Source organism: Dendronephthya gigantea, unplaced genomic scaffold, assembly GCF_004324835.1.
Source record: "Dendronephthya gigantea isolate DGI-Jeju-01 unplaced genomic scaffold, DenGig_1.0 000090F, whole genome shotgun sequence".
Lineage (NCBI taxonomy): Eukaryota > Metazoa > Cnidaria > Anthozoa > Malacalcyonacea > Nephtheidae > Dendronephthya > Dendronephthya gigantea.
Window position 1 is genome coordinate 73,454 of NW_021163100.1, and position 20,590 is coordinate 94,043.

Sequence of the window (20,590 nt, forward strand, 5' to 3'; positions counted from 1 at the left end):
ATCTATATATCTATCTGCGGCCAACGTTTTTGCAAACGGGTGTATATATATATATATATATATATTTATATATATATATATATATATATATACAGTAGGGGGCAAAAGTTTGAGTCCAGTCGTTGTAGAATACCAGTATTAAATCCTGGCAGTGTATTCGAGTTAAGACCTGCGTGCTAGTGTTTCAGAACAGTAAACCATATTAATTGCACACTGTTTCGGCCCTAATGATCTAAATTATCACAAAATAAAGTTCTTATTCCTTAACATTGCCCAAGATGGGTGGGAAAAGGGCAAAGTGGTGGTGCACAAGGACAAATAGTTGCAATAAGTATTGAAGGATTCTTTCGTTGTAAGATCGCAGAAAAAGCGAGAATTTCAAAAGGTGGTATGCAACTAACCTTGGAGAGGTTTGAGGAAACTAAATCCTACTCAAGCAAACTTTTAGCTGCTTCGGTCATGCTGGGTTTGGCAATATTGAAAGATATAATAGGATCCTAATTAGAGAAAAGTATCATCCAAATCTTCAAGGACACGGAATTTCATCTGCTACAAAGATGATCGCGCGTCTAACTACATGATAATCACCCTAAGCAGATGCACATCTTCTATGTGCCAGAAATCTTTTAGAAACAAACTTGCTTTGGTGATCTCGTTCTCATGGCTTTCCACCTGAAATTCCAGATCTAAAACCTATATGGAGCACTTGTAGGACCATTTTAAGCGGAAAAGGGCGAGGCACAGACCCACCAGCCAGGATGACTTGAGGCAAGCGGTCAACGAATGCTGGCAAGGTATTGAACGTGCGACATTAAAAAACCTATGGAATCTATGCCAGAAAGAATAAGGGCCGGTTTAAGAGCAAAAAAGAGGGATACTAAGCATTGACATGTAATGCATGTTTGCACATTAACATACGTAAAATGAATATCATAACATCTTATAGTTGTTGTACAGCATGTATTTTTCTGTTTACTTATTTACTTTTTCCTAGTTCACTTATCGGTAAGGTTTTCTGTAGAATATTAATATATGCTGCTAAAACAATTAGATACAGTAACTGGACTCAAACTTTTGCCTCCTACTGTATATATATATATATATATATATATATATAAATCATATCAATATATATATATATATCAATCAAATATCAATCACGTGAAAATTACATTACTTAATTTGTTCACTTATCTCTTGTTTCATAATGATATCTTTGTACATGATGTCAAAACCTGGGTGATCATTCACAAAAAAAATGGATGCTTTAATTTGCTATACGTGAGATAATAATACCTTGTCATTTACGTGCACTAGCTCAACGGCTGATAATATTTTCATATTCTGTTCAACTCCATTCAATAATTGTTACATATTATGCTAGCCTCATCGAGTAATTGTATAAAATATTATAGGAGAAATTAAACCTTGAGATAACCTATTGGAATAAATTGTCCAAAATAAAGGCGTGTGCATGTGAATCTAGAATTCACATTAGAGTTTACATAAAGAACGTGTCATATATTAAGGTAATGTTTCACGAATATTTTACTCAATTCAAAAGAAAACATTTGCTAAAAAAGGATTTGGTGAGATCCTGAGGGGAATTCCCCTTTCTCCCGGTTTCCCATTCCACTGTTCCCTCTTCCCCTGAAAAAGTCTTGTGCTGTCCTACTTGGCAAGCCGCTCAGAGATTTCAATTTAGTTGCAAAAAGTTCAGTTTGGTGCAGCGAGGGTTTTAAGTCAGTATTAATGTACAAGATACTTAATTACCATTTTGCGCCGGCTCTTCGGGAGTCTTTCATGAGAAGAGAAATAGACTCCCAAGGCCGAATCGAGAATACCTCAAAAAAGTTTCAAATTTAGCCGCGCTATGCTTTGGAATCGGCTCACAAACGAAGCAAAATCAGCTGAGTCGCTCGTTTGTTTAAATCAATTGTTGTTGGACACTGAAATGAGTCCTACTTACCTGTGTGTGAAACTGTCTGAGTGTAATTGTTATACTGTATTCTTATTACTGTCTTAATATTTAAACACGTCCCTCATGGAAACCAGCCTAGAATTGATGGGGCTAGCATGTTTCTTGGTTTTAAATAAAGTTTACCTACCTACCTACCTATCCACCTACCCTGTCCCCGTTTTCATTCGTGCTGATGATTTTTTAACTCGTGTTCACTCGTGTTCATATTTCTTGACACGTGTTCTGACTCGTGTTCACAGGTGTTCATTCGTGTTCACTCGTGTTCTGACTCGTGTGGTGTTTTAGAACAGATCATGGCAAGAATCGAACCTACGCTTTTGCGATGCCGGTGCAATGCTCTTGCCACTGAGAACGTATGGTTGACTCATTTTTCCATCCACTGTTCCTGGCTAGAATTTGAAGTGTGTATAATAGCACTCGAAATTAAGACCCTTTAAACCTTTTGTTCCTTGATGATACAATCGCGTTCTTCCAAAAGCTCCTTTTTAACCGTGTACTTAAGCGTAGACGGCTTGCTAAAAGAGACAATAAAACCTGACACGAGTGGGTCATTTTGGTATGAGTTTCTTTTTCCAACGAGATAGCTGGTTCAGGATACTTAGAACTATCATCGTCGTCCTCATCATCATCTCTGCCTTTCTTTTCCTTCACATCTTCACATCGTTTAAAAGCCTTTTGATAAGAAACTTTTTCTTATCAACGGCAGCTTCTATTGCTTCTTCTTGGTCAAAATCATCATTTGTAATAAACGCATCTTATGTGTGCATTATTTCCTTATGTACCGGATCTTTCTTTTGTTGTCTCATCAAAAAAAGGCGCTCTAAATAGATATTTTCTAATTCTTTCTGGACTCTAGGCATGGCATTAAAGTAAGCTTTCTTTTTAGCAGAGTGCTCAACGAAACCACGGTTTTAAGGCTTTCTTTCATTTCCTTGAATGCTGTGTTACTTCTATGTTATGCTTCTTCTAGTAACGGTATCCAGGGATCCATTTCTTCTTCACATTCTGAGTCCGTTGTCGTCGAACTTCCAGATTGCTGAGTCGAAGTGGTCGAGACATCATCTTGGAAATCACTTTCTTGACTGTCCAAGTCTGTTTGAGCCATGTTTCTTCCTTGTTCTCGTAGTAGGCAATACTCCCGTTCTTGTCTGCGCTGATTGTAACTGCGGCTGAAATATTTTCCACAAAATTGGCAGCTCATCCCCTTAGCACTAGAAGTTTGTAAATGCCTTGTTATCGAGCAGCAACGCAGTTTTATGACCAGATGTCTGCTCATGTGTAGTTATAAGCATGTGTTCATCTGCTCAACGGTACTTTTTCTTACTCCAGTACATGCACACAAACTAAAATGTTAGCCATCCCTTATGTACTTTCTTCGTTTCCCCCGAGATAGAGGTTCTTGGTTTCAGTGCTTAAATAAACATTAAAGTTTCTCTCCATCTCTTCTTGGCGCTCGAATAAATTTTCCAGACGCTCCTCCATATTGAATTCCTTTGGTTCTTTACTCGATCGAGGTACACATATTCCTTTCTTACTCCACTTTAACCATCTCTTGCGTTCCTCTGTGCCCATGCCGTGTACTTGGTCGACGATTGCTAACCTTCCTAAATTTGTATACTACCACAGGTAAGCACAAGACAGTTTCTACGCGTGCGACCCATATTTAGACGTTTGCTCAACAAATTCCTAATATTAATTGCTCGTTTTTTCGTGGGTCAGGTATTTTATTAGCCTTTTGGGCCCTATATGGCCTTATATGGCACTTAGGCCCGATGGCCCGATTGCTGCATGACTACGCGTCTAAATCCGGAAAAGTCCGGGCTTGTCAACGCAAACTCTTGCTTACGGAAGACAAAGTCAAACCATCTAGACAAGAAAACAGTGTATTGCCCGGACAATATGTTTAAAATATTTGTAAAATTGTTCTACTTAATTACATTGTTACAAGCGTTAATCCTTGTCTTAGTTTATGCTCCAAGCATCGCGTTGTCCATAACAACAACATATATTTCGCTCTAAAAATGCACACATTTTCGCATTCGCCAAATCCCTTATATATATATATATACATATACATATACATATAAAAAAAGACACGTAATTGATCTCATGTGTTCAATATTTTAATAATATAATAACGATATTTGTGACCTTCCACGGGAAAACATACGTTAACGCTATTTCGTTCGTTCGAAAATATCGTTCGTTATCCGTTCGTTTGCCGTTCAAACGCTTGAAGCGTTCGTTGAAATGATTTTCGAGATCGTTCATCGTTCGAAATTGCCCGTTCGAACGCTTAGGAAAAAACGTTTGAAAATTGGTCCAAAAGCATTCAACCGTTTGATATACCGTTCGTTGAAACGTTTGCCGGAATTTCGTTCAATCGCATTGGATTTGGTTCAACATATTAGATTAAACATTAAAGCGGCAAAATGAGCAAATTTGAAATGGCGCCTATCAACTGTTTATGCGTGCATGAGCGCGGGGGTAAAGATCTTTACCAATAATTTCGCGAAGACTGTCCCAAATATTTGCTGGATATTAGCATATATGAAGAAGTCAAGGCGTTTTAACGCGTGCATATATAAAGGTTAATACCAGGTATGAACACTAAATGAAACAGCTATGATATAAGGAAAGTCATGACTGGGCCACTTTATTAGGCGCGCTTGCAATTATTTTCCTGCAAGCATTGAAATCAGGCTTATCCATGAAATCATCAACTGAATTCGTAAAACGGTTGTCTCGATTTAAACTGAAGTTTTTTTTCCCTTGAGTGTATTTGCTTCGCTAAACTGTAGCTCCTTTTTGACCATGCATATATCGAAATATGACACGCATTCGAAGTAAGATTTCATATAGATGATCATGCAATTGTATATAACAAGACGTTCTCAATTGCATTTTATGTATATGTTAACGTGAGTAAAATGTATTCGAATATAAATGCGCACTGCAATATAACCTTTTAGATTGTTTATCATGGCCGGTGGAATCAAGTTGGGCCACGATCATCCAATCATTCCGAATAAACATGACATGAAAGGTTGCCAGACCTTGAAAATGGCTTGGCTGAGGTTGGAATTTAAGTTGTTAGCTTGGGCCGTGGTGGTTACAATTTATAGGATGCATTTACTTACATTGAAACAACAATTGTTTACAAATTTTGCTGACATTTTTCATAAAAAAGGGTAGATGCTACCTCGAAATATATATAATTATATGATATAAAAAAATTTCGCAAGACAAAATGGATTAATGCTTTCATGCATGTCTTAAATAATCTTGATTAGTTAATTTTACTATAATATGTATTATATATTTAATATCAAAAGTATTAATTAGCGATATACTGATTCAGTCAGTATACACATGCATATGTGATCGTATGGTCACAAAACATATCACTTATATGAAAAAATATGGCGGCAGAAATAGGGACATTGCAGCTTTAGCTTTGCGAAGAAAATATGGCGATGGTGCATGCAGTCGATAAAATAGATTATTATCAAATTTTAAAATATTCTTAATGATGCCCTTAGTTGCTACTGACACTACTGTGTATAGGCGACATTCCGCGACAAGCTTGACCGCAGCTAGAGGCTATTGCCGCACGGAACATATTGTGTGCACTAGGTAAATAAGCCAATAGCTTATATTTTAAATATTTTATTACCGCGCAATGCATATCTGAAATTTAAATGTGGATTTTCACGTGCATAAATGGTTTGGATATTTAATGTAGTAGGTTATTTATACCAAATAAGTTTTGACAGCATTCAAGCACACGTTACTACGCTGGTTCGCATACAAACGAACTTTGCGTATGCGATTTTCTGTATAACTGTTATTAAAGCCCGGCGCACACTGGAGGAAACAGCTGAGCTGAGCGTCACTCGTGGCTGTTAGCTGAGCTGTTTCCTCAGGTGTGCGGTGTCGTGTTCTGCGATTTTCGCCACGCGTGCCATGAGCGCAGAATATTCAACATGTTGAATAATTTTGTGCACGAGTGAACATTTCCTCACAGTGTGCGTGCGTTCTGAGCTATCAGCTCAGCAATCAATGCCAACGCGCATGCGTCTTTTCCATGTTTTACTGAAGTCAAGATGGCGGCAAACAACTCACCAGTTGCTGAAGCAGTGTTGGAAGATAAATTGGCCGATTTTTGGCCCGATTACCCTTGTCTGTACGACGTTCGAAGTCCAGACTTTAAGAACCGGGAGATACGCGATAAGGCGCTTCAAGAACTGGCCGAAAAACTCGGAACAACATGTAAGATAATTCAGATTTTATTAGTGTTATTGTAGAAATAACTCAAATAAGAATACTGCATGAGGGAATTCGTACACTTCTGCCTTCTAGCAAGGATTCCTCTCAGTGCAGCAGGTTTTATATGATTCCTTGACGGTTTAGTAGTAATATTGCCTAGAATTTGACATTTTTTATTGTTTATCAAAAATTTTAAGTTATCTGTGATTGAATAAACAAATTCAATTATTATTTATAGGTGAGTGGGTTAAAGCTAAAATCAGAGCTCTGAGCGAGAAACAGCTTTAGCAAAGCAAAAAAAACCCCAGCTAGTGGAAGTGCAAGAAAAAATGTGACCAAGCGCACTCAATGGCTGCTTGAGAAACTCCAGTTTCTCACACCTCTTGTGGCAACTTGGGCTTCAATTTCAAATATTGATTTGGTAAGCACATACATTGAAGAACTTAAGGCATGGAAACAGTTTGTATATATATATTTATGTACAAAGAGAAAGAAAGTGTATAATAACAGTGCAGTTGATAATAGGGTAGTGATAACTCTTACAATATATACATGTTTGCGTAAGCAATATGGCTAAGCAATCATACTGCTTTGCCAAGGGACAGATCCATGATTATTAAAATAATCAGTCAAAAGTACCCTTTGAGTTTTGGCATCCTTTGTTGCATTGTGCAGGGTGGTTGGTTGCATATTAGTCAAAACCTGGTCGTTTCTCCAGGTACCTCTGACCAATGTATGATCTGCATTCTCAAGGTCTGCAGCTGATGCATAACTTGCTTTGTTCTTTTCAACCATTAAATTGTGCAAGCAGCAAGCTGCAAAAATTATGTCTTTAACTTTGTCGGGTGATAGTTTAATGGTAGTTAGGAATACCCTCCACCTATGAGCTAAAATGCCAAAGGCATTTTCGACAACTCTTCGTGCTATTGACAATCTGTAATTGAAGATACGCTTCTCTTTCTCCAAATTCCGATAAGGGTATGGCTTCATTATACGATTACTTACAGGAAAGGCATCATCCCCAACAATATGATGTGGTATCATTTTTGATATCCCTTGTAAGGCAACTGCATCTGGAAGATCTAAAGAGTTTGTTCTCAGTGCTTTATTCAATGCAGAATCAGCAAAAACTCCAGCATCACCTGCTCTGCCAGCTGTTCCAACATCAATATAAATAAACTTGTAGTTTGCATCAACCATGGCAAATAAAATTACACTAAAAAGGTGCTTATAGTTAAAGAACTCAGAGCCTGTATCAGCTGGTTGTTGAATAGCAATGTGCTTCCCATCAATAGCTCCCAAACAGCATGGATAATTCCACTTCATGTTAAATTCTGATGCAATTTGTAGCCAATCTTCTTTATTACTTGGAGTCAAGAAAATAAAATATTAGTTTAATTTTTAGGATTCCCGTGCTAGTTGTAGTACTCCATTTTCGGAAATAAGCTTCAAAGAAAATGATGAGGGTGAAGATGATGATTCTCCTGATCAATTATTTCCAAGTAGCCCAACAAATCCAACAGAGGAAAGTGGTGATCAGAGCATTGGAAGATCAACAAGTGAACCACTGAAAAAACGAGCAATGTCCAGAAAGAAACAGGCTGAGGAGGAGTATCACCTGATCAAGAATTTGTCTCAGTCTATTGCAAACAAGCAAAAAAAAAGGGAACGACACCATTTATGATGCTTTTGGGAATTATGTTGCCAAAGCTTTGTCTGAATTGGATAAAGTGGCAAGCAATTTGGCACAAAACAAAATAAATAATATTATTTTTCAAGCTCAGGCTGGATTACTGACCCAGGAAGTACAGACACCAACAGTCATACAACCCCAACCCCAGAGAAATTATTTCCACCCAATCATGCCTGGTACCCCACAAAGCGAACAACCTCCAATTTATGGGCAAAATAGTATGCCCTACAGAGAGGATCACTACTGAAAAGGACAATACATTATATAATTTATATTAATATACTTTTTACTGATACTTGTTATTAATATTTTATAGCTACACAGTTTACAAAATAAAATTTTATACCTTTAAATACTTGTCTTTCATAACTTCATGCAAGGCTTGACATGTTTCTTCTACTATGCATGATATTGTTCTCTCACCAATTAGATATTGGAAAGAAAGACTTCTGAATGTCTCTCCTGAAAATGATAAGTTTTAAAAAAGAGGCATTCATTAGTAAACTCCGTGTCTGTATAGTAATCATTATTGACAATAATACAACAAAACTGGGAAACAAACTATAGACAAACCTGTAGCTAAAAAACGTAATGTCACGGACAATCGTTCAATGGGTTTTATCGAGCAGCGAAGGTGAGTGTCTTTCTTTTCGACCAAAGGGTATATTAAGGTCAAAATTTCCTGAAATGAAGTTCTGTCTAGGCGATGATATTGTCTGAATTTCTCTGGATCTTCGTAATTCAATTCACGAACAATATTCGCACATGCCCCATGGGTTTGGCGGCGTGAAACCCAGGATTTAACCCAAGTCTTTCGGTTAGCTGCTCTCAAACGCCTTCGCTCCGCCGCAGTATCAGAAGGGAAAGCAAAACCTCTTCATCTCCCGACGAGCTCGAGTCTAGATTTTCATCGACATCGGCCATCTTGACTTCAGTAAAACATGGAAAAGACGCATGCGCGTTGGTATTGGTTGATGAGCTGATAGCTCAGAACGCGCGCACACTGTGAGGAAATGTTCACTCGTGCACAAAATTATTCAACATGTTGAATATTCTGCGCTCATGGCACGCGTAGCGAAAATCGCGGAACACGACACCGCACACCTGAGGAAACAGCTCAGCTAACAGCCACGAGTGACGTTCAGCTCAGCTGTTTCCTCCAGTGTGCGCCGGGCTTAATGTCTGGTTATCATCTGTAAACAACTTGACCTTGCGCTAATTAATTTAGTCGTTTGCGCGTCAAAGAGTATAAGCAATAGTGAACAATGGAATCTCTTGTGTTTAGCTTAACATAAAATATGTATCCCGTAGCTGAAACTCAACTAAACTGAGACGGTGACCAATGACATTGCCTATGATATTATTATCGAAGCCAGGCCATTTATTGCAATCTTCGTTTACTCTCGGTTTAGAGCCGTGTTAATAAAACGGATGCATGCATGTGTTTATATGTCCTTAACCACCCATACATTTAGTTTGTCCGTGGAGAGATTTAAACATCTGTAACGTTGTTGCAAATAAACACGCGCTGAATATTTTGATGTGTATAGTTGCAGATGATGCATTGATTAATTTGACATAACGATGATAATTTGTACTGATAACTGAAGGCTTTCTAACGAAATATAATATATTATATATATAATAATAATATATATATATATATATTAATATATATATATATATATATATAATATATATATATATATTATATATATATATATATATATATATGTATATAAAGTATAAAACAATGTGATTTAGGTAGTTAAGCTAATAAATTTAGTTAAACATTCAAATGAAGGTATAGCTATTTATATGTACACGCATACTTGCGCCAACACATGTTACGTGTTTGAAAATATTTCCTATTAGTCAATAATATCTTGCGTCAATCATACGCGCAACAGGCGTTCAGACTAATTCGTTAAAGCCGTTCATAAACATAAATCGTTCAAACGGCTTCAGATTGAACGTTTATTTATCCGTTCGTATTCTCGACTTTAAACGTTCACATTTTTAGCTGAATTCGTCAAAACGTTTTTTGGGTTCGTTGAAACGTTATGACAGATCGTTCACTACCCGTTCGTTATCCGTTCGTTTTGCTGTTTCAACGAAATATCGTTAACGTACGTTTTCCCGTGGAAGGTCACATTTATGCTGCATTGTTTGTGGATTCGGTATTATTAAGGTGGTTTTTCACTATATTGGTGGAGGGGGAAATCTTCGATGGAACGGAATATTTCGCTCAATTCTCTTTTCAATTGTGAATAAAAACCAAAGCAGATTAACTCGACATATCACAATTGAAAAGAAAATCAAGCGAAAAATTTCAACTTCAAAATGGAGTTATGTTAAGAAGTCGAGAGCTATTCGCAAATCGTCTGACTATTTAGCAGGTCAAGGTCTCGTTGAAGAACAATTGAAGCAACAAGACAGATCCATCCTCTTCGATGTCTACACAAAGTAAATTATCTTAAGGCATTGATTTATTAGTAGAAATTAGTGCATTAGAATATTAGAGTATTAGAAACAGTATAAATCAGTATGTGTCAAGTATAAAGGAACAAAACAGGATGCATAAATTTGTGCCCCATACAAACCACGTGTTCTTCCTTATTTGTTTTCATACTAACCTTCCTGACAAATCCCCTTGGGTCAAAACGTCAAGAAGTTTTTATTCTATTTAGGCAGTTGTTGTACCACATTTAATGTATAAATATGTGTTTAATCCAAAAAGTTTCATTACCTGACTTTTTTCAAGGATCATCAGTGATAGCTTCAACCATTTCATTCTTACTTTTTTTCACCCCGGAAATAACCTTTTTCTTTTGAACTAGGTTGAGCAACTTTGCCTAGATTTCAGTTTCGAACATTTTGACCATTTTTTTTTGTTCCAGTCATCCCCATTATCCTGTGAAACTCTGCTTTCAGCTGAAGTAAAAACAAGAATATCTACATCATATATTTCAACTACTTGCAACAAAAATCGGAGCTTAAATGCTACATATGAAGGTAACAAGCGGTGAATAACATAGTTCGTTATAGGGTTTTTAGACTAGGCAAAAACACTCCAATGGAATTTTTACCTTTGCGTATAAGCATCACCAACCATGCTACCACAATGATGCTAAAGACGGGCGTCGTGCAAACAATTTCTGTGTGGCAAAGATCCGAAATTTAAAATGAGAAAACTGAAAATAGCTATTAGTAGTTTACCTCGGACACAAGTGTCAGTGCCGGATACTCTTCCAAGACGTTCTCAAGAGTTTTAGGCGTACGAAGGATTTCGTGCCTCCTGGAAGGGAAAGTGACCTCCATTAATTCCTTACTCAGGTTTACGTTTTTGTTTCGACTTTTGGCCATCTCCTTCTTTGTCGCTACCACATGTTCCCTGCAGGTTTCTGCCGTCTCGCCTTCAGTTGCTTCCGACAACACCGACAGTTTAGACGACCCGGCCGTTCGTTTGGAGTCACTTTCCTATTTGAATTAAGTGAGCAAGTGTGAATGTGAGTGATGCTAAAACCGAAGTATAGTGAAATTTCACTTAGGATAAAAAAGAAGGAAAACAAGATAACGGTTCGAACAAGAGCTCACGGAACATGGCGATTTTATGTAAGTGCATTACGTATAAGGGGTAAATACTCCTTCGAGTGTCACAGTACTCCTACTTCTCTTCTTTCTTCGTTGGTTTTCAAATCTATTTTTGTTTGCTTGTTACCATGAAGCCTGCAATAAAATCATGTTAATATATATATTATAGGTCATTTGGTATCTTCCGTTGAAGAGTCATATCTTTTTATACTGTATACTATACAAAAATACGCGACGGTTTTGAACGAGGGTATGTAGAGGATTTATTCAGGCCTGTGAGCATTACGAAATGACCTAGGGTGCTAACTAACTAATGTATTATACGTACATGAGATAGGCTTGTAAACTTATTGTTTTAGAACCAAGTTTGTCTGCTAAAAACGGCTATTTTTAATGGATTAGAAACGCTACGTGTTCACGTTCCGTTTTCTTAGGATTCGTCGTATGAATCTGAATGGTGGTGCAGACATCACGATTGAACTGATCGCGCAGATTACCAATGAGTTCCTGTTTCTCCAAGGCGGCAGTAACGGATGGGGAAAACTGTAAAGGTATATGTACTCTGTGTCTCCATTTTCAATAGCCACTAATGAATAAAATCAGGTCTTATATAGATCCTTTTCAAAGGGGTATTTTAATGGTCTGTGAGGCGATACCTGAGGACAAGCTAAGTCCAAAACTATAGAATATGAATAGAATGCCATTGAGTGGGGGTGTTTCACTTGTTCCATCGGTGTAAAATCTACTATCTCTTCAATAGGAGCGACCATATCATCAGCCAAAGACTCTACCTTGATTGCTACTGGGAATTCCGTTTGCTGTTTGTTTGATACCTCCTGGTCACCTTCGTCCGTGATGGCTTGCCTTATTCGAACAATTTGTCCCACCTTTATATTTATATAAATCCTAAAAGGGGATCTGTCGATGACTTAAGCAAGTCCGCCGTCAACAACTACGTACATCATTGAAATGTAGTATATATAGTATATATATTATATATTATATATATATATATATATATATATATATTATATATAATATATATAATATATATATATATTTATATATATAATATATATTATATATATATAAATATATTATATATATACTATTTATATATATATAGATTGATATATAGATAGATACTCGAAATCTAATTAGAATTGCATATGTTGTGTAATATGATTGAAATCCCATGCAAATGTAATCATATGCAATTCTAATTAGACTTCGAGTATCTATCTATCTATCTATCTGCGGCCAACGTTTTTGCAAATGGGTGTATATATATATATATATATATATATATATATTATATATATATATATATTATATATATATGTATATTATATATATATATATATATATATATATATATATATATATATACATATATATAATTTTCTTTTGACAGCGCTGAATTAGGAAATGATTTCGTTCACCGCAGACAAAATCTAATTGAACCAATTTGTTTTCTCCACACTGTAAACAAACCTTTAACTCCGTGGACGAAATGATGATGGGTTGTATACGAATTTTGTAAGGGGAAGGAAAATGCCATTATACCCAAACACTCCATAAAATGATGATTTTCATGGTTTGCATTGCCTACACGCAATACATCTAGAATATTTAGCAAACTACGAGCGAATGAAGAGTTTGAAAATTTAAAGATTTCAGCAATGCTACGTGTGCAGAAACATGGTGGGTCATGGTGGACATTTTTCCGCAGTAAAAAAAGTTTCCCATACAGAGGCTTTTGAAACATCGTTCTTCTATGCGTTTTTACTAAACCAATTAGTATACGATGTCCATTTTGTCAACATATGGCAAAGCAAATTTTTCACACCTCTCTAGTGGCCGTTTACAAATTACGTGGCGCATTTTTGGCCATTTTTGACACCCCCTTCTTTACACATACTATCAAGTTTGTGAAGGCAACGATTGTTTTGGCTGTTTTCCTTGTTGTCTGGTTTATGTTGTCCCTTCTACAGCGTTCCCTATCAACTATTCTCTCTTTTTATCAACCTGTCGTCCTTCCTTTTTGCTCTCACCCACGACCATCTTCTCACCCTTCCCCCAGTCATTGGCGTCAATCTGACGTTAATTTAGGGGACCATATTCATATCTGCTGTGCCTGGTTAATTTCTTTTGAACACAACTCACTTTCAATAAAAATCATCCTGGCGTAACAGAATATATGAATATAGGTCCTCCCTAATTAACATTAGATTGACAGCGATGCCCAGTCCCTCTGTTCAGTCCCTTTTAGCGGGATTCGAAACATCGATTTACCACTTAGAAGACAGTCGTCTTCGCCTCTAGACCACAAGTTCTTGTACTGGATAGCCATGGTTATTTAGTTTACTTTACCCTTTTACGAAGTTCATAATAAAAAATGGTTTTGGCAGGATTCGAAACATCGATTTACCACTTAAAAGACAGCCTGCTGAAGACATGCTGAACGGCCATGGATATTTAATTTACTTTATTCTTGTCACAAAGTTCATAATGAAAAATATCATGGCAGGATTCGAACCATCGATATAATACTTGGGAGACGATTGTCTTCGCCACTAGGATGCAAAATTTTGTGCTGAATGCTTATGGTTATTTAATTTACTTTATCCTTTTCACGAAGTTCATTATGAAAAACGGTTATGCTAGGATTCGAACCATCGATTTAAAACTATGGAGACCATCGTCTTTGCCACTAGCTGCAAGGTCTTGTGCTGGATGACCATCGTTATTTAGTTTACTTTATCCTTTCACGAAGTTCATAATAAAAAATAGTTTTGGAAGATTCGAAACATCGATTTACCACTTGAGAGACAGTTGTCTTAGCCATTAGACTGCAAGGGCTTGTGCTAAGCGGCGATGGTTACTTAATTTGTTTTATTCTTTTCACGAAGTTCATAATAAAAAAGGTCATGGCAGGATTCGAACCATCGATTTACTACTTGGGAGACGATTGTCTTCGCCACTAGACTGCATGATCTTGCGCTGAACGGTTATGGTTATTTTAATTTATTTATCCTTTTCACAAAGTTCATAATGAAAGACGGTTACGGTAGGTTTCGAACCATCGATTTAACACTTGGGAGACCATCGTCTTCGCCACTAGACCACAAGGTCTTGTGCTGGATTACCTTGGTTATTTAGTTTACTTTATCCTTTCACGAAGTTCATAATAAAAAAAAGTTTTGGCAAGATTCGAAACATCGATTTACCACTTAAGAGACTGTTGTCTTAGCCATTAGACTGCAAGGTCTTACACAGCAAAAAATCATTTTCTTATCGAGAAAATATATCTTATCTTAAGAATTTTTTTCTTACGTAAAGTAAATTTTTCTTAAACCGAGAATTTTTTTTCTAACTCTAGGATATAAAATCTCGTTTAGAAAGTAATTTCTTAAAATAAGAAAGTCGCCAACCCACAGATTTAGAGATTTTAAAACAAGAAATTACATTCTTATGAATTAGAAATTTTTTTCTTATGCTGAGAAAATAATTTCTTGATGTAAGAAATATTATCTTAACTTCTGAAATTCTCAATATGAGAAAATTAATCTTGAGTAATATCCCAAATATTTCTTAAAATAGGAAAGCTTTCCTTATCTGATTCTCGTTTCAAGAAAATAATTTCTTGGAATAAGAAGATAATAAGAAAACAAGAACTAAATGGGGTATAGTAAAAAAATATATATACAATAGAATTATTGTTATTTACAATGAACGAATGCCCGCCTCCCTTCATAAATTATATTTAGCTAAGTCTTATGTACAAACAATTTTTACAATATAGAAGCTCTTTAGAAACAAATTTCATCGGAGAAATGTGTCACATTTTGCCTTTCAATAGGTGTGCTTGGTTATTGAACTAAAAACACCATCTTAATTCGCTACCCATGTACAATAACATTTGATATACTAAAAGTAACATTTACAATGCAAAAGTCAAAGATTGATATTTAAAATTTTAATTATCATAGAAAGGAGCATGGATTGCAACATAACGTCGTGTGCGCGACATATCGCGCGTGATCACGCGATCAACGAGAGAGCGCTAAAGGCATTGTGGGAAAGAAGCGCGTCCTTTTCAAATTTTCGTCGTTGTTGTTTAACGCGTCTTCACTGATCCCTGATATTTTATCGATTTTGTTCAATTCATACGTTTTAATATGGATCAAGAGACGACAAGTTTGCTCGAACAAATCGCTAGTGTGGTCAAAGAATGCGAGCAGATATTGGAAGGTATTAATTTTGTTGAGTATTGATACAATTAATAGTATTTAACCGAACGTACTCTAATAAATTCGTTACGAACTAAACTCAAAATTCTGCTACTAGTAAAATGATTATCATTTTACGAATAGTAAATATCGCACACTTAAGACTGACTTATAATTAGCTTAATCGTATTTTAGTATGTTGTTATTTGCGTTTTTATACTCAGATGCTGTTACATGTAAACGAATATAATTTATCAGATATTTGTGCTGTGTGACCTGGGGTCTGGATATCCCCTACACATATTGTAATTGAAAAGTGGTACACCGTGGTAAATATTTCAATTCTTTATAGGAACTGGCATTGTAGAAGATGAAGAAAGATATAGATATACTCTATTTTACTGGAAATGGAAATAAAAACAAGCCTTTGCATTTGAAAGTAAGATTATTTTAAAGATGCATGTTTTTTGATTATGGCCTACTATATGATTATGGCCTACATTCCAATAAACCTATATGTTGCCAGGTTTTTGCCAGTTAGATTGTTGTTAGATATGTTGCAAGTTTTGAAATTATATACATTAAAATTCTATTTGTCACAAATCACAATAATATCAATAGCATAACCATCTCCCAAACATCCAGAAGGCTTGTCGTAACATGATGCATCTCCTAAAGAAGATTTCTGTGATATTTCCTGACAAAAGTCCTTAAAATTTAGGATAATTAATTAGTCCATAAATTAACTGCATGTAAATCTATACAGAGGTATTAAGCAATATAACATGTATAAATACTCACAAATAGCTTTCAGGCATAATTTATAATGTGAACTTAAATTGTTAATATGAGCATTCATTTTGTTTGTACTCTACATATAGGTCGACAGATAAGATCCAAAGCATTTTGGGGAAAAAGAGTTCGAAATCTTCCAATCATCCTGATTGACCAGGAAGGTATTTACAATGTTATTGAAAAACATATTTTGATGTGGGCAGCAGTTGAAAAGATAGCTGATGCAGTTGTTGCCTTCCTGGCTTCATTCTATTTGTTGGACATTGACTATCAAAAACATCATGAAATAGAATTGCCAGTCCTGCAAGTTATAATTTTCAAAAACACTCAAGTGCCACAAGACATCAGTTCAGCTTGTATCAGCATGTTAAGGTCATATAAAGAAGTATGTTGAACTTTAGTTAAGTAAATTATCCATGTATATTGTTACGCAAGGCTTTATTGTGTTTAGATATATGCATGTAAAAATAGAATAAATAGCTGCAAAAATAAGAAAATCAATAGCATGGCAGGGATTAGTGATTAATTTTTGCCACAAGACGCCTGAGTAAATATAATTTCGGCCCATTCGCAACCATTAATCACATTTCCTTTCATGCATGACATTTCGTGGGATTGAATTAAGTAGTAAGGTGAGGGTGTCGATCATCCTGTCAAAACGTGTGCATCTGGATCAACAATCGTATGTCGTTGCCAAGTTTAATTGTCATAATTAAAAATATGCATGCTCGAGGCAGCTGCGAAGCTCTTATGTCAATCAAATGTGTTTTTTATAATGCGCGGTCGAGCATTTTAAGAGTTACGTCACAAGAAACTTAAGTCGATTAAAAGTTGTAGTAAATGTAGTTAAGTCGTAAAATAGGGTTCACAGAAGTAATGTTTGAATTTTTATTTAGTATTGGGGATAAATATTTTAAGTTGTGAACAAGTTTTAGTATTGATCGATTGAGCGAAAGACCAACTCGACCACTGCGTCAACGCCTTAAATAAACAAAATATGAGAGCTGGAGCGAGCTTCTAAGACCAACCCACTGATTACATGTACAACGCTGATTGGCTGGATAAGGATCAGCCCACTATGGTTGATGACGTATGCAAGAGTCACTGAACCCTCATTATAAAAGGGCGTGCACAGCACCTGAACCTTCAGTGGACTAGCGGAGTAAAGATTAAGTTATGAAACGCTAGAAAACTCAACGACAGAACCAATGAAGAAGACAAGAACAATTTAAACGACGATCAAGATCAAAATTTGAAGAAGAGAACAGTAACGAACTTTAGTTAAAACCATTGTAAAGATCTCCTACCTCGCGTAAATAAGAAATAAAAGTTACTTAACAATATTATTACTCATATTATAAAAGCATATATTAATAGGATTTTCAGCTATTTTAATTGTCAAAATTGTCTCATTTGAAGTTATTTATTCTCAAAACAAGGATGTTTTACTTGAAATAAATTTTTTTTCTTATATGTAAAAGATATTTTCTTATTTCAGGTGTAATTTTATCTAACTTAGACATCATAATTTCTTATGAAAGATGTTTTCTTAAAACAAGAAAATAGGTTTTGAGAAAAATTTTCTGATTCTGACAAAAATTCTTGCTGAGAAAATATTTCTTGCTATTCTCCCACTTTCTTAAAACAGGAATATTTTTCTTAATATAAGTAAATATTTCTCAAATTAAGTTAATTTTTCTTAAAAAATAGTTACTATATTTCTTGTTTTAAGATTATTTTTCTCCAAAATTTCTTGTTTTGAGAAAACATTTTTTCTTAAAACAAGAAAATATTTTCTTAATATGTTTTCTTAGCGAGAAATTATTTCTTGCTATTCTCCCATGAAAATTTTTCTCATTTCAAGATAAAAAATCTTGAAATGAGTTTTTTTTTTCTCAAAATAAGAAAGCGACTTTTTGCTGTGTACGCTGAGCGGCGATGGTTATTTAATTTACTTTATTATTTTCACGAAGTTCATAATAAAAAAGGTCATCGCAGGATTCGAACCATCGATTTACTACTTGGGAGACGATTGTCTTCACTACTACACTGCAAGATCTTGCGTTGAACGGTTATGGTTATTTAATTTATTTATCCTTTTCACAAAGTTCATAAATAAAAAACGGTTACGGTACGATTCGAACCATCGATTTAACACTTGGGAGACCATCGTCTTCTCCACTAGACCGCAAGGTTTTTTGCTGGATGACCATGGTTATTTAGTTTACTTTATCCTTTCACGAAGTTCATAATAAAAAAAAAGTTTTAGCAAGATTCGAAACATCGATTTACCACTTAAGAGACAGTTGTCTTAGCCATTAGACTGCAAGGTCTTGCGCTGAGTGGAAATGGTTATTTAATTTATTTTATTATTTTCACGAAGTTCATAATAAAAAAGGTCATAGCAGGATTCGAACCTTCGATTTACTACTTGGGAGACGATTGTTTTCGCCACTAGACTGCAAGATCTTGCATTAAACGGTTATGGCTATTTAATTTACTTATCCTTTTCACGAAGTTCATAATGAAAACGGTTACGGTAGGATTCGAACCATCGATTTAACACTTGGCAGACCATCGCCTTCGCCACTAGACCGCAAGGTCTTTTGCTGGATGTCCATGGTTATTTAGTTTACTTTATCCTTTCACGAAGTTCATAAAGAAAAGGTCATAGCAGGATTCGAACCATCCATTTAAGACTTGGAAGACAATTGTCTTTGCCAATAGTCTGCAAGGTCTTGTGCTGAACGGCCATATTTATTTAGTTTACTTTATTCTTTTCACGAAGTTCATAATGAAAAAGGTCATGGCAGGATTTGAACCATCGATTTACCACTTGGGACACAATTGACTTTGCCACTTGTCTGCAAGGTTTTGCGCTGAACGGCTATGGTTATTTAGTTTAATTTATTCTTTTCATGAAGTTCATAATGAAAAAGGTCATGGCAAGATTCGAACCATCGATTTACTATTTAGGAGATGATTGTCTTCGCCACTAGACTGCAAGAACTTGTGCTGAACGGTTATGGTTATTTAATTTATTTATCGTTTCACGAAGTTCATAATGAAAAACGGTTATGGTAGGATTCGAAAAATCGATTTAACATTTGGGAGACCATCGTCTTCGCCACTAGACCGCAAGGTCTTGTGCTGGATGACCTTGATTATTTAGTTTTCTTTACCCTTTTCACGAAGTTAATAATAAAAAATGGTTTTGCAGGATTCGAAACATCGATTTAACACTTGGAAGAAAATTGTCTTAGCCACTAGCCCAAAAGTTTTTCGGGGAATGGCTATATTCATTTGAACTACTTTATCGTTTTCACAAAGTTCATACAGAAAAAAATTTATGGTAGGATTCGAACAATCGATTTAACACTTAGGAGACCTTCGTCTTCACCAGTAGAGCACAAGGTCTTGTGCTGGATGACCATGGTTATTTAGTTTACTTTATCCTTTCACGAAGTTCGTAATAAAAAATGGTTTTGACACGATTCGAAACATAGATTTAACACTCGTGTTAGCCACTAGACCACAAGTTCTTCGGGAATGGCTACGTTTATTTGATCTACTTTATCGTTTTCACGAAGTTCATAATGAAAAACGGTTATGGTAGGATTCGAACCATCGATTTACTACTTGGGAGACGATTGTCTTCGCCACTAGACGGCATGATCTTGCACTGAACGGTTATGGTTATTTTAATTTATTTATCCTTTTCACAAAGTTCATAATGAAAGACGGTTACGGTAGGTTTCGAACCATCGATTTAACACTTGGGAGACCATCGTCTTCTCCACTAGAACCGCAAGGTTTGTGCTGGATGACCATGGTTATTTAGTTTTCTTTATCCTTTCACGAAGTTCATAATAAAAAAGTTTTAGCAAGATTCGAAACATCGATTTACCACTTAAGAGACAGTTGTCTTAGCCATTAGACTGCAAGGTCTTGCGCTGAGCGGCGATGGTTATTTAATTTACTTTATTATTTTCACCAAGTTCATAATAAAAAAGGTCATAGCAGGAT

At 35.7% G+C, this 20,590-nt stretch overlaps 1 protein-coding gene and 1 long non-coding RNA gene across 2 annotated transcripts; one reads left to right on the forward strand and one right to left on the reverse strand.

The window, feature by feature from the left end:
* Positions 1–6,823: 6,823 nt before the first annotated feature.
* LOC114533397 (protein ALP1-like) lies at positions 6,824–7,576 on the reverse strand. The gene has a single exon (XM_028554909.1). The coding sequence runs from the start codon at positions 7,574–7,576 to the stop codon at positions 6,824–6,826; it is 753 nt and encodes a 250-aa protein (XP_028410710.1).
* An 8,065-nt stretch (positions 7,577–15,641) lies between these two features.
* On the forward strand, positions 15,642–16,971 carry LOC114533448. The gene is made up of 3 exons (XR_003688060.1): positions 15,642–15,791; positions 16,122–16,208; positions 16,651–16,971. It is a non-coding gene; the product is annotated as an uncharacterized LOC114533448 (long non-coding RNA).
* Positions 16,972–20,590: the final 3,619 nt, after the last annotated feature.

Excerpts from the sequence above, each read along its gene's own strand:
- LOC114533397 (XM_028554909.1), bottom strand. The coding sequence starts at position 7,576 with ATGAAGTGGAATTATCCATGCTGTTTGGGAGCTATTGATGGGAAGCAC.